This window comes from Barbatula barbatula, assembly GCF_947034865.1.
Source record: "Barbatula barbatula genome assembly, chromosome: 1".
NCBI lineage: Eukaryota > Metazoa > Chordata > Actinopteri > Cypriniformes > Nemacheilidae > Barbatula > Barbatula barbatula.
This window is the reverse complement of record NC_136766.1, coordinates 18,154,323-18,169,325: the sequence shown is the minus strand read 5'-3', so window position 1 is coordinate 18,169,325 and position 15,003 is coordinate 18,154,323. Positions and strand designations below refer to the sequence as shown.

The following is a 15,003-nucleotide window of genomic DNA, read 5'->3' as shown; positions in this document are numbered from 1 at the left end:
TTTCTTACAGCAAAGGCAAAAGGCCCATCCTGATTCTACGTACACAGCTCTCCGTGAGGGTTCATTCCATACTGGGTAAGATAATAGCTCTTTTCACTATAACAGACTAAGCCAATCTCATATGTTCCTGCTGTGAGAGATTAAAGAAAAGATCCCATAACTTGCATGCTTATTTCCTGAGTGTTATTGTCTGTACTGCTGAGGCGATAGCGTCATCATTGGCTTTCCATTCTGGCTCTTTCTTGAGTTTGTCTTGGAGAAGGAAAAATGGCCTGAAATTATGATATAGATTTTTTTAAATTTTCTCATGAATTTAACATTTCTTGCATATCTTGCAGTGTGTGTGTAAGCCTGTAGAAACACATTTCTGTCTTCAGTGCTGTCTTCGCCTTCATCATGCTATGCTTATTCATCTCTCGATTGGAAATGTTTGAATGGATGTGATTTGCTTTGACACAGACGACTTACTGCACATACCTCAGGACAGGACAGAACAGTTTGTCTTTTAATTTTCTGGGTTGCTGGTCCAGTTTCAGGAGTTGTCACCCTCAAGTTGTTCCAAATTTGTATAACTTTCTTTGTTCTGATGAACACAAAAAGATATTTGTAAGAATGCTTGTAACCAAGAAATATATACAGATTTGGAACAACTCAAGGGTGAGGAAATGAAGACAGGATTGTCATTTTTGGGTGAACTGTCCCTTTAACTTAGCAGATAATAGAACTGCTTATTTGTTCATAAATAACAGATGGAGATTTATCGTCCTGTCTTATAGCAACGAAGGTAATGTTGAGTTTGTGTGGCTTGTGTTGTCTTGAATGTGTTGCAATACAATTGCAATACAAATATTTTAGTCACATTGTTTGTTTCTTTTCAACGTGTGAAAGAAGTTTTTGTCTTTCTCCTTCCTGACATGTTTTGTTCTCCTCCCGAGTTATATTAACAGTCTAAAAATAATGAAATTCTTGGCGGTATTCTGCATGCTATTATATGGAATATGTTCTAATCGCATTTGTATAAAAGAAAGCAGTAGTCCATCTAGTCCAAGCCCCATAGAGCTATTGTAGCCGCTGGCATTATTTCAGTGTGTTAATTGAGTCAAACTGTGTTCACATTTTTACTCATTTGTCGCAAATAAGTGGTCAGGCTCTGTTCCAGTGCTCAGTGTGATTATCCAACAAGGGCCGCCAGCACATTGTTGATGTTTTCTGTGCCAGCTGGCCCATCCAATCAGATTGGAGTAAATATAGTAGCTGCTTTTTAAAAAAAGAAATCCCACATATTAAAGAAGCCATTATTATTAGTCATGGGTGTTTATTATTATTTCTGTTGGAACAGTAAAGAGCTTTTTATATGGTTTATAACAGTGTCTAGAGAGAATAGGTGATTAATTTTACAAAAAATGATGACCTCCTAACAAAACAGCATTACCCTAATGCACATTAACACGTTGTTTGGAACTTTGGTTGTCTTTGTTGAGTCGCGACGAGACATGGTGTAACTGGTTGATCAAGAAGGGCCGAAGCTCTCGCGGTATTTATTATGTTACCATTCCCTGCTGTAATGCTGTCTATCTCACACAAACTCTTTATGAATGTCTATGGTTGTTTGTTTATAGTCAATTACTCTTTACCAATCCTTTACATCCTGCTCGAGTCACGCTGGTAAAGTTCTATCGGTTTGATCTTCCTTTTCCGGATCAGATTCAGGCTTGAATTGATAAGAAAGGATCGATGCCATTTTATCACCTGTCAGTAGTTTTGGAACCTGATGTTCTGAATATGGTAAGAGATGCTACATTTCTGTGCAGCATTCGACCAATCACTACGCACTAGTGAACTGGCCAATCATAGCACACCTTGCTTTTCAGAGCGAATGCGCTTTGTAAAATATCAGCGCGTTTCAGAGAGGCGGAGCAAAGAGGAGATACAAACATGCACGATATGTGGAAAAAACAGCGTTTTTAAACCGTAAATCGTGTATACACATTGTATACATCAACGTGACAGTATCATGTCGCGAAACATCACTAATATAGAATCAATTGTAGAGATTGTCTTATCTTACCCAGTATTTACTCAAAAATGTATTTCTGATAATTTTTTACCCTAAAATTATCGCGGATTGGTGCTTTAAGATAGCAGGACAACCAGTATGAGATAAAGTATGCCCCCGTTTTTTCCCCTAACAAAAACTGTATGTAAATATATAATGTGTCTCAAGATTGCTCATTGCTCTTTCTTGTGACTGGGGATAAACAGAAATATCTACAGTGGTATGCAAAAGTTTGGGCACCCCTTAGGAAACTCACTGCATCAGTTTGTCACTTGCTGAGCTTTTGGAGCCGCTACTTCATTTTGACATATGTTATACCTTATGGAAACAGAAACATCTCAGTAGTGAAATAATTTGTATTGGTCCAACAGAAACATTTTTATGTGCATTTAAACAAAAATAGGCATGTGCATAAATTTGGGCACCTCAAAGAAATAATTCCATTAATATTTAGTAGAGCCTCCTTTTGCTGCAATAACAGCCTGTAGCCACAATAACAGCCTGTTCCACCTCCTATAGCCACAGACAAGTCCCTGAAGTCTGGCAGGTGGTATTTTGGCCCATTCCTCCATACGAAACGCCTCCAGTTCAGTCAGGTTTCTCAGCTTCCGTGCGTAGACAGCCTGCTTCAAATCAATCCATACATTTTCAATGATGTTAAGGTCTGGGGACTGGAATGGCCATTCCAGAACATTGTACTTGTGTTTCTGCGTGAATTCCTTGGTGGATTTTGAACAGTGCTTAGGATCATTGTCCTGCTGAAAAATCCAACCCCGGCGTAGCTTCAACTTTGTGACCGACTCGTGAACATTCTTGTCAAGAATCTGCTGATACTGAGAGGAATTCATGTGGCCCTCAACTTTAACAAAGTTTCCAGAGCCTGTGCTAGCCATGCAGCCCCATAACATGATGGAGCCTCCACCAAATTTCACAGCAAGCAATAAATTCTTCTCATGGAATTCACGTTTTTTATCTTAGTCTCATCTGACCACGGTATTTTTTTTCCAAAATGCTTCTGGCTTGTCCAGATGTGCTTTTGCATACCTCATACGACTCTTCTTGTGACGAACATGAAATTAGCTTTTCCTGGTGCAAAGTACACTGGATTGTGGAACTATGAACAACTACACCATCAGCAGCCAGATGTTCTTGTAGTTCTCTGGAGGTGGCTTGTCTGTGGCCATTCTAACCATCCTTCGCCTGTGCCTTTCCTGTAGTTTTTTTCAGCCTACCACATCTTTCCTTCACAAGGACTGTTCTTGTGGCCTTCCATTTCTGCACTACATTTCTGACTGTGGAGAGGGACAGTCCAAACCTTCCAGATAATTTCTTGTACCCTTCTCCTAATTCATAATAATGAATGATCCTTGTTTTTAGGTCAGTGGAGAGTTGTTTAGAGGCCCCCATGTTGCCAGACTCTAAGAAAGAACGAGGACAAGCACAGCCAGCAATTACCTATGTTAAACATCCTTTTTCATGATTGGTTCCACCTGTCTTTGTAATTGAAGATCTCACGAGCTAATCAAAGCAATTTTGTGCTGCAACCTGTCAGCTATAAATCCCTACAAGTCTTGAAATGAATGTGATTAAAAGGGTGCCCAAACTTTTGCACATCCCATTTTTTACAGTTTATTTTATTATAATAAAACTATGTAATGCTAATCTAAAAATTTCGGTCTGGAAAACTCTTAAATGTCTACATCTCTGTAGGAAAACAAATCTTGATGCTCTGATCTTCTCTTATAAAGGTAGAGCAAATTATCATGAAATCTTAAGAGGGGTGCCCAAACTTTTGCATACCACTGTGTATTATTTGCCCCAGGCATTTTGTACTAGACTCATCGATCATGGTGAACTGGTTTCTGCCAATGTTTGATTCACAGGGACATGACTGGTTAAGCAGGGTCCAGGCATCCCTTCAAAGTCTATTTATATTTTAAGTGTGTGTTGAGTATAAACACAATATTGTATGCCACTAAGCACTCCATGTTCCACACTTTTTATTAGTTTTCCTTTTCCTGCAGACTTGTGAGCAAATGCCAGTACAGTTTGCAAAATTTGTAGAAAGTTGAAATATTTTTCCATGATGTTGCAAGTCCTATTTTCGCTCCCTTCTCTTTCTTCCATTTCTCTCTGTGCCCAAGTCATTTAGAAGTATTACAGCTGTGCCTCACGTCTTTGACCCTGGGCATCTTTTCATAACTTGTGATCTTCATCCACATGACAGACTCTATCTAAAGCATCAAACTCACCGCTCAAGCATTTAACATGTCTGTGTTGGCTTCTCTCTGGTGGCTCTGCATTCTCCTGGTGACTCATTTGGATCACAGGCTTTCATGACTAGAAGTTTCCCATAATTCTGAGCTGCTGCTGTCATGTTCTATTGTGAGTACATGGTGGGGTCAAGTCTAGATGAGGATTGGCTGGAATGGATCCTGTGGACGTCCTGTGAGTCATTAGCCCAGGATATCCCATGCAATGCTGCATCTGTGTCTCAGTCTGTTTATCTGCAAACGATACAAACAGACCACACATGCAGTATTAATAATAGCTGATGAGCATTGGACTGTGACCACCAGGATGTTAAGGTGGGGGGATTTAAACCGTGTAAACAGCAATATGGTGTTTATTTGTTATTACTACTTTTTTAGAAACATGTAATTCTGGGTTTACAATATGTTTGTTACCCCTAATACAAAAGGGATAGTTTAACCAAAACTTTATTATTTTATCATTTACTTAATCTTATGTCATTCCTAACCTGTATGATTTTCTTTTTTCGCCCGAAACACAAAATAAATTCGCTAACCAAACAACATTTGCTTCCATTAATTTCCATTGTATGGACAAAAAACCTTTCTAAAAATATCTTCTTTTGTGTTCCACAGAAATAAAATCTTAAAGGTTCACGAAGGTGAATAAATTACAGATTTTAGATTTTTGGGTGAACTACTCCATTAATAGCCCCATGATTATATAAACAACTTGCTTTTATACTGTAAATAGAATAAAAGCTTTTTAAAACACTTTTTTCAGAAAAGTTTATGAGTTACGTCTACTGACAGAAGTAAAAGTTGCTTTTGTCTTTTTCCCACCCTTTCATTATTTTTCACCTTGTGCAAGGTGCCGGACACACTTGGCTGCTGTCATTTTCAGAGTAATGTGGTCAAACCTTATCGTCAAATTAATGCTTTGGCATTAGTGACAAAATTCTTTCATGCTGTGGTGCTTTTGGCTCAACATTAGCAACTGCCCTTTGACCAAATACATTCTGTAAATAGATTTGTTCATTAGCAGACCATGTGCTATGTTATTTGGAAGAAATTAGGTCATTATGGGTATATAAACCATGGTTTTATCACACCAAGCCTTAATATACCTTTGTTGCAGTTACATTCTTGACCCCCACGCATGTAAACCTTTCTGTTGTGTTTGTCAGTTCATCATTACGTTTTATGTTATTCTAACATGTATGTTGTTACTTACAGAACAAAGGCCAAGCTTCCTACAACATTAAATGGGTTTAGAAGCTTAATAGAAGCTCTGTTGATGTGTACCAGAGTGGAGTTAAGTGGAGATAGAAACCCTGCACCAGCTTCTCTGGCTTGTGGACAAAAAGTTTTGATGGATAATCTTATGGACAGTATGTACAACTGCTGTATTTTACCGTACAGATTTCTTCCCCTTTAATTAAATGGGTTGTTTACTGTACAAGGTAGCTTTTAATAAATGAGGTAGTCATTTACTCACGCTCTCGTCATTTTAAACATGTATGACTTTCTGTCTTCCACAGAACACAAAGAAGATATTTAGAATAATGTTTTCAACTGGCCCTGATTCACTTGCATTGGTTTTGTGTCCACACGATAGAATTGAATGGGGTTCCAGTGCTGTTCAGTTAACAACTTTCTTCAAAATAAAATATTTTGTGTTCTGCAGAAGACAGAAAGTCATACAGGTTTGAAATGACAAGAAGGTGAGCAAATAATGACAGTGTGTTCATTTTTGGGTGAACTGTCACTTTAAGCCCTGTATGGGAAACCAGCCCGTAGTGTTTCTCCAAACACTATATCTTATTTTTTGTCAGTTTTTTGTATGTAATCCTAATGCAATTCTGAATTTAAGACTGATCTGAATTTACCATTGTGGTCTCTTTTTGGTGGTCATTGCCTTTTTATTCAAGCTGACGATGTCTTTGACTGGCTGTACATGGTTGAGGTCGTCTAGATTCTGGGAATAATTTAGATTACTCTTTTTTGGCAGCTTGCTTCATGCGTGCTTTCTATTGATGCAGATCCCTGTGTTTTTCTCTTTTGCCCTTATAAGGGTGTACAGAGTCTGTTTTTTAAATGCCCTGCCATTAGGTAACCGTAAGATGAATCTGACCTGTAAAATATCTAACCCACGACCTTCTGTTGTGGAGCTGTTAAAATGTGAACCGGTGTGGAGGAACTTGTGGAGGCTCATTAAAGTCTCAGCAAGAAAGCTGGGCTTCTGTCCTGTGTGTTTCTGTGTGTTTTGTCCAGATGTTCATGAGTTTGTTTGATTTAAATGCCTGGAGTAGAAATACCTGAAGATGAGTGAACAGGACATGCCGCCTTTGTTTTGATCTGGAGTGTTAGCCTTTGACCCGCCCTGGGGTGGATGCTTTGTCAAGTGTTTAGGTTGTGTTTACTATCAGCCAGACTGTCAAACGCCAAGAAAACTGAAGTGTATCATCCTTCTGTGTTTCTTTAAAGTAAAAAATCCTGTTTTGATCTACACATTACTTTCCAATCTCTCCTCCTTAATCATCCAGAGAAATAGAAGAAAGCAGCGCTCACACATTTCATGGGCTATCTTCTTCCAGAGTAACAAGTCCTGAGAAAACGTTAACAGAGGTTAACTGAGGTGGCTGTTTATTTCCAAAGACTTGCTGTTCTTTCATTGAGAATAACACTGATGTGTTTGGCATGAAATGTTGTTGTGGTGAGCCTCATTCAAAATGACCAGCCTGTAGTCCCCTGCAGGAAACTTTTGTTACAGAGCAACCTCAAACGCTTTAGTCCAGCATATGTTCCTGCCCTGACAGAATAATACCAAGTCTATTTTAAGAGATAATCGGTGCTGCTACTTACATGACTTGAATACCAAACAAAGGCGTTCAATGGATGCAAATGTGGTCCGAATGATGTCGTTATATAACATTAGTACTTCCTGTCCGATTGTTTTCTTTGGCTGTGTCTAAAGGCTTATCCACACCAGGACAATAATCGCGCACATTTATCGTGTACGTATAATGCCTCGTGATTAAACAAAGGGCGCTAACGTGAGTGTGCAAGGTGATGTGCAAAACGGCAGGCGTTCGTTTGGGTTTGAACGCCGAATAACCTCTCGAGAGAAACGCTGGCGATAAACCCCGGTCGATTATCGTCCCGGTGTGGACAAGCCATGAAGCTGCAACACTAAACAGCCATGACCTTTAAACAAATATGCCAAAGTTACAATTAAGACTGGTGGAGTTTATTTTTTCATTCACATCCAGGAAACCTTTATGCTTGTGGAGCCCACGGGTACCGTGAAAACAGTCTATCTTTAGTTATTAATCTAATTCGGTTTCCAGCTTTGAAGCTTCCAGTATAAACACGTTGCTTGTTGATCTTTTGTAGCTATTGTGTGCACATGCTGTGTTTGCATTGAGTAAAAATGTGCTGAGTGTTTTCAGACTTCTGAGTAGTGTCTCTCACTCTTCCCTCATTTCCGTTTCCCTGCCCATTATGACTTCCTGTGCTGGAGTCCTCAGACAATGGACTTGGTTCCCGACAGGCCCTTTGTCACAGTGCTGCTGGACTGTCTGACCGATATGCAACTCTTCAGGAGAAATTATTCTCCTTCAACATAGTCTCACAGGAATTCGTGACATTGTCAATGAACTGTAATCTATTAATTCGTGTTTACTGACACAAATTTCCCCCTTTTTTCGTGTCTATCAGCACAACTTTGTTCGTGTCACCCAGCACGAATTTCAATCTTATGTATTTTAATACGCGATATCTTTCATATGTTTTAATATATATCAACACAATCTGAATGGGAATTCATACCCATTTTCCAAGCTGGCCAATTCGTGTGAATTTCTATTTCCTACGATCTCATTCGTATGTTTTGACTTTTCCACTGTGACGTTATGTTTAGGGGCGGGGTTAGAGTATCCATTTATTATTGTTTTGCCACCTCATGAAACTCGCGTTTTTAGCTTAATTTGCCTTTGCGGCTGTGACTTAAGGGGTTTGGGGTGAAGTAAGGTGTTGGTTAGCCACATCCTAAAATAGACACACAGTCTCACCTGTAGCTCAATGGTTAGAGCATGGTGTTAGCAACGCCAAGATCATGGGTTCGATCTCGGGGGATTGCACATATTCTGATACAAATGTATATTATGATGCAATGTAAGTCGCTTTGGATAAAAGTGTCTGCCAAATGCATAAATGTAATTGTAAATGTAAGTCTGTGTATTGAAAGCCATGCTGAGTGACACGCAAAGAAAGTCATGCTGAGTGACATTATAAAAAGGTTGTGCTCACTGACACGAGAAAATCGGGATATTCTTGTCCATGAACACGAATTAATAGATTCCATATTTCGTGTCAATGCTATGAACTTCCGTGAGACTGGGTTTTCTCCTTTTGTTGATTTCAAAACGGCTTCTGTCATTGCTTAGGCTAAATAGAGACATGCTGAAATCACATCTGTTTTAAAAATATTGTAATATTTGTTGTTTAAAATGTAAATGCAGCAGTTGTTAACCTAAAACCTGTAGCTCAATGGGTAGGGGCATTGTACGCATACAGATCAAATGTATATAAATCAGACGTTTGTTTTGATCTGTGGTGTCAATCCAGCACTTTGAATGCACTGACAGCCCCTATTTGTATGTTATTGTTGAACTGATTTTGCTACGGGAACCTCTATGCATCAGGGGTTTCCCATAATATTGTTTCATGTCCTTTTAATGAGGTCAGGAAAACATAAAATGGCAAAACTACACCATAAATCTCCCTGTCATTAGGAAACACTGCATTTCTCATTGGGTTAGTCTCATTTGTCATTTGTTGATATGTAGGGGTAATAGTTGTTTGTTAAAGCTTTTTCATTAGAATGGTTCACCAATTTTTGTTGTTTGTGTGCTTTCAAGGGTCTGCTTATGCAGTTAGCAAGATGTAGACACTGCAGAAGCACACTAGGTTTCATTTTTCGATTTCTTTAAATCTTACATATATAATAAAATATTAAAGACATTTGTTTAACATTTTCAAGTTCTTTTCAATTGGTCTTTAATTTTGGGATGATAACTGCTTTTGTGTGTCTTGTTTTCTCATTCACCTTCATTCTTTTTGCTCATGTGCATTCACTTCTCCGATGTAAAACTGATTGCCCCGGGAATAATGATAGTGTTGCTGGTAAAATTCTTGGCCGAGCTACAGTAAAATAAAAGATTAAACATTTTTTAAACGGGTATACGCTTGAATATCAAGAATGTGTCCGCATGAGAATTAAGACCTTAGAGTTAAGGCTTCTCTGTGTGTGTTTGGCATACAGTATGACATCCTGGCTGCTTATTGTGAAATCCAACAACACATGTGTCTCCTCCATGGATGCCCATATGTGAGCGTACACGGAGCAATTTGATTTATATCTTTTGTGTGCAGAGTCTGATGTCTGTTCTTTTGATACGGAGTAGTGTGTGGGGAATGTTATCAGTACGATGCAGCCGTCTGTGGTCGACCACATAATTCTTAATGTTGTCATGGCCTTTACCACTGAGCTTAGATGACTGCTTCAAAACACACACACTGTACCCATTTATTTGGTCATTTCTATATTTCACTCTTGCTTTTGCGTATTTGTATGCTTACAAAGTACAAACCGTAACTACAACAGATCACATCATAGTGACAGTCTTCTGGTCTCCAAAACAAATCGGCAACAGAAGCTGTTTTTTTACTAGAGGCCGGCTCTGACCACCACATCATCTGACTCTTGCATGAAGCAATCCAATGCCCTTCAAATGTAATTGACTCTCATGGCACACGGTCACAGAATGTACATATATTGACATTTCATGATTTTTCATTTTTGTTTTGTGGATCTGTTAAATAATCTTCAGAAGAATAGGGTTTGGAAGACTTTATTATTGCAATCTTAAAATGGAGGAGTTAATTTTAACTAATTGTTTTGTGCTATTTATTTAGCACTTTGTGTTTTAAATAACACATTGTAAAGAAATATCACAGAGATGTTTTCAGTTAAGGATAACATATTGTGTTATTGTGTTGTTTTTAATGTCTTGGCTCTTATAGTATTTTTCAAGTGATTTTTAACTCAAAAATTACAATTCCATTGTATGAACACAAAACCACAGATACATATCTCCAAATATTTTCTCTTGGGTTTTTCAGAAGAAAGAGTAATATATTGATATATATAATATATGTTAAAACAAAGGATTACAGTCCTTAACTTAAGGACTTAACTTAAGTATTTTTAACACAACTGTCTTAAGAGTGTTGGGGTCTATATACCTGCCAGGTCAAGTCAATTATATTTATGAGGGTTATTTCACGATATGTAAAAAACTTTCAAAACAATATTATTTAAATGTCAAAAATTAAAATGTTGATTTTAAAACACTTTTTTTTAGTTTTTGCTTATTCATTAAACCATTCAAGTTGTATTTATTCTAAATGTATCTTTGCTGTATGGCTTAAACTGACATGTGGCTCGAGGTACTGTGTACATTGACACTATCTACTACAATTTAAGCTGCTCACGTGGACTGAAGGTTGCTTATTATGCATTTTCCAAATAATGAGTGTAGATGGTGAACCACCAAGTAAATATATGAAAGGTCTTGGCTTGAGTGTTTAGCTTAAGTTTGTTTAATTTGTAGAATAATTATACTCGCGCTCACATGATGTCTATTGTACCTTCTAGTAGTATCTGTCTGTTTGTGATCACAGAAACACAAAGCAGATGCATGCAAACCAGCTGGGCAAAAAAGATCTGTGTGTCCGTGTGTTGTCTTTGTGTGTTTACACTTCCTATCACTTCACAGTGAATTACATACACTCTTTCTATATTTATTTACATTCTATATATATTATTGTCCACACTAATTTGCTGGGTTAAGGACCTGTTAGGGCATAACAGTGTTTATAATATGCTAGGTTTGTGTTACGACAAGTAAAGTAAAAGGATGTATGCTGCTGTGAATTAAAATTGTATACATTCATAATTTCAATACATTGATTATGGTTTTAGTTAATTGAACCATGACTAATCTGTTGGTCCTGTGGAAGATATGTGAAAGGAATTTACCTGTACTATATATGTCTGGAATGACTGGAAGGACATTTTACACACCAACAATGACAACATTTCTCCTCCTCTAAATAGCGTTTGTGTGTATTTATTGCTTTTTTAAAATATCTTGATAAGGAAAATCTAAAATCTCAGTGCAAATGGTTTGCTGTGATTTACCATTTACACTTGAATAGCGAAGTGAATGGTGTGTGACAGATATAGACATAATCTTAACTAAATGGCTCTCTCTTCGTATTTGGTGTTTTACAGAGAAGTTGTACAACTCTCATGGCCCTGAGCTTCGGAGGTCCTTGTTTTCTTTAAAGCAGCTATTTCAGGTATGGTGACATGTAACACACATTGTTTGGAGGTGGGGTATGTGGTGTGGATGAGGCTGGTGAGATGTCCTAAACAGTGAAAGCCAAAATAGAAAGCAGTACTGTGTGCACAGATTAACATCGTAAATTGGAATGTGTGAGCGTAACTTCCCACCCATTCTATATATAATGAAAACAAAAGCTTTTTCAGTCATTCTCCATTGTTAGATTATGACCTGTCAAGACGGGTTTTAATGGAATAACCGGTTGCCTCTTATTAGCTCGTCACTCTCTTAAATGTCCCATGTGAAAGTCCGTTTATGTAGTAAGCTTACTTATATACGTTCTGTTTAACAGATGTGAACCCTTGTACAGAAAGAAACTAGTTATTAAACCTATATACAAAATGTTTTCGCTCACGGAAAGCAGTTTATAATTGTATTTCTGTTCTGTATTTTGCAGGATGATAAGGACCTGGTTCCAGAATTTGTTGTCTCAGAGGGTCTGAGCTGTTTTATTAAAGTGGGTGCCGAGGCAGATCATAACTACCAGAACTACATCCTCAGAGGTTTGAGCTAAACGTTGCATCTTCACTTGAGCGTGCACAATATGTATTTTTGCTACAAATGCTTTGTTTCTTTAAACATTTTACATCTTATAATTGCAAAATTACAATTACAATCTTATATTTCAACCACACAGATGATGTTCTAGCTAAGTAACTGTATGTGTCCATTATTTTAGAACAACCCACTTTGGTGAAATGCTCTTATTAAAGTTTGCTTGTGCCTTTTCCTTAAAGCGACTCCAACATTTTTATTTCTTAAAGTGGTTAATTGTAGATTGTAGTTTAGCATAAAACGTTTAGGCCTTCATGTACACAACAGAACGATGCATTCTTCAGATAGCACAAAGGATTTTGTGCAGTTTGGGACAAGTAGAGTGTTCGCAACAGGATGTTTATACTGGCTATAGACCAAAAAACAGGAACACTTTCGGACAAATCAGTAGGTTTCTTAAAGGCATGCCAATTCTGTATGTTTAACTCTTGCTCTGTCCACAGCTCTCAGTCAGATCATGCTGTTTGTGGACGGGATGAACGGTGTAATAAACCACAATGAGACTTTACAGTGGCTGTACACACTGAGTGGCAGTCTGGTGAGTGCCAACAGCACACACAAACACAGACAACAATATATCTAAATACTGATGACTATCAGTTACTATAGTGCTCCTACACTAGCTGCCTAATATAAGAGCTTTAAAAACAAAATAGGCAACAGACTTGAAGTTAACAGTTAATGATGTGTGATTATCCTTCAATTGCACAAAGTTGTCTTACTAAAGAAAAAAATGGATCTTTTGTGCAATGGTTTCAGATTTCGAGGTTAGCAAAGCCCTGCAGCAGGAAGCTTGCATCATCACAAAAATGCATTTAGTTTACTATTACCGCTTTTTCACCGGGGCTGGTGGCTGTGCTTTTCTACTCAAAAGTTGGTCAAACTTAACAAAAGTTAAGTTTCAAAACTTTCAAAACTATTTAACTTCCTTGTGCTTTTGACTAAATTATTTGCTTTTAAATTACGTATTGAACAAACATCTTATAATAAGGAACTGTGTTTTATATCATATTTAATTTTATTACAAAACAGCTAGAGTAGGCATATGGTGCCTAAATCACGTATAACTACTTCAAAAAGGGAAATGATAGGAAGCGCTGTTGTGACATGTTATTCACATGACATGTTATTCACATGTTTTATATGTGAATAATATATGATAATATGAATATCTATTTCATATTACTCAGTTTAAATATAAATTTACATGTAAATAAATATAATCTGGAATTAAAATAACGGGTTCTGACAGGTGCCATCCCCTGTTGAGAATTGGCTCCAGTACCTGCACCAGGCCCAGCCATGGCGGAAAAGCGGTATATGTGACACGATGTGACAAGTGATAATATGATTAATGGTGAATCAGTTTAGTGTGAATCTGTTTAGATAGGATTTGTTCTGTACTGTGAATGATTCAGTCATCTTGAACTTGAAAACGTATCCTTTGTTACCGTCATCCCATTGAAAATGGCATACTGCCATTTTCACTTCCTCATGTACAAGATCATTCAGGAAAAGGCCTTAACCAGTTTTGATCTTAATAAAGCAAAGATATGCCAGAGATGTATTACTGTACCGTACTAATTTTGGAAATGCATAGACCGTGTTTCTCATCTAGGGCTCTCATTAAACTTCATGATTAATCAAATTAAGCATTAAAGCGGCCATAACTCCGATTGTTTCTGCATATCTCAGGTTAATCTTGAGTACTCACAGCATAATATCGCACTCTTCAAATATCCGCAGAGTCTTTAGTTTGATCACATTTATAAAAGACAGATACAGCTTATTTCCGAAAACATCCTACGCGTGGGGTGGGGGGGGGGCGGGACTAAAGCATGTGCACACACATTGCCAAGAAAACACAGACATCAGTTTCAACAAACGTGTGCGGTTCATGTCCAGAATCTTTTAGCGCTGGGACCACCGCTCCATCTATCAGTTTCAAACGATCTCCGAATCCAGCGTTATATCCACCGTTTATATAACATTCATCACCCAAATGCAGCGAACAAACAACACAGCTGAACTTCGCAAACATATTGCTCTCTCTCTCCTGCACACAAGTGAAAGTGACTTGTGCGCATGCTCCTTCGCCCGCTGATTTTTCCTAATTATGCCGAGTTCTAAAATGTTTTGAGTAGAAATGATGAGTTGTGGGGCTTTCATATATTGTTATGAACAATGTTTTAGACTTTTAAAACCATGTTATTTTCCTTGCTAACACTATTCTTCATGATTGAATAAACTAAGTTTAAGCAGTTATTGTGAGCTTGATACTGCCATCTTCTGTTTGGGGATTGTAAGTGTATATTTTTTCTGATATTCTTTATCAGTCTCGGCTGGTTGTGAAGACTGCACTCAAGTTGCTGATAGTGTTTGTGGAATACACAGAGTCAAACAGTCCTCTGCTTATTCAGGCTGTCAACATTGTGGATGGGAAGAGAGGTTAAACACACATTTAAACCCTCTTTTACTCATTGTGTTTTTGTGGTAGTTTGGATTTTGCATGGTGGATGTTTATTAAAAGAGAGAACTGTGTGCAATGTTTTTTTTTAGGTGTAAAGCCGTGGATGTATCTGACGGATATTCTGTCAGCTAAGAATGGAGCAGACACCGAGCTGCTCATCTACACCATGACCCTCATCAACAAGGTACATACAGACCC

At 37.8% G+C, this 15,003-nt stretch overlaps 1 protein-coding gene across 14 annotated transcripts in view; it reads left to right on the top strand.

The window, feature by feature from the left end:
• The window catches only part of fhod1 (formin homology 2 domain containing 1), a 43,850-nt gene that overhangs the window by 6,313 nt on the left and 22,534 nt on the right, over positions 1-15,003 (top strand). For all 14 annotated transcript variants that reach the window (XM_079460326.1, XM_079460324.1, XM_079460331.1 and 11 more), the window contains exons 3-8: positions 11-75; positions 11,669-11,736; positions 12,178-12,283; positions 12,779-12,873; positions 14,672-14,783; positions 14,895-14,989. In XM_079460326.1, coding sequence (XP_079316452.1) covers positions 11-75; positions 11,669-11,736; positions 12,178-12,283; positions 12,779-12,873; positions 14,672-14,783; positions 14,895-14,989 — 541 coding nt within the window. The remainder of the gene's footprint in view (positions 1-10; positions 76-11,668; positions 11,737-12,177; positions 12,284-12,778; positions 12,874-14,671; positions 14,784-14,894; positions 14,990-15,003) is intronic.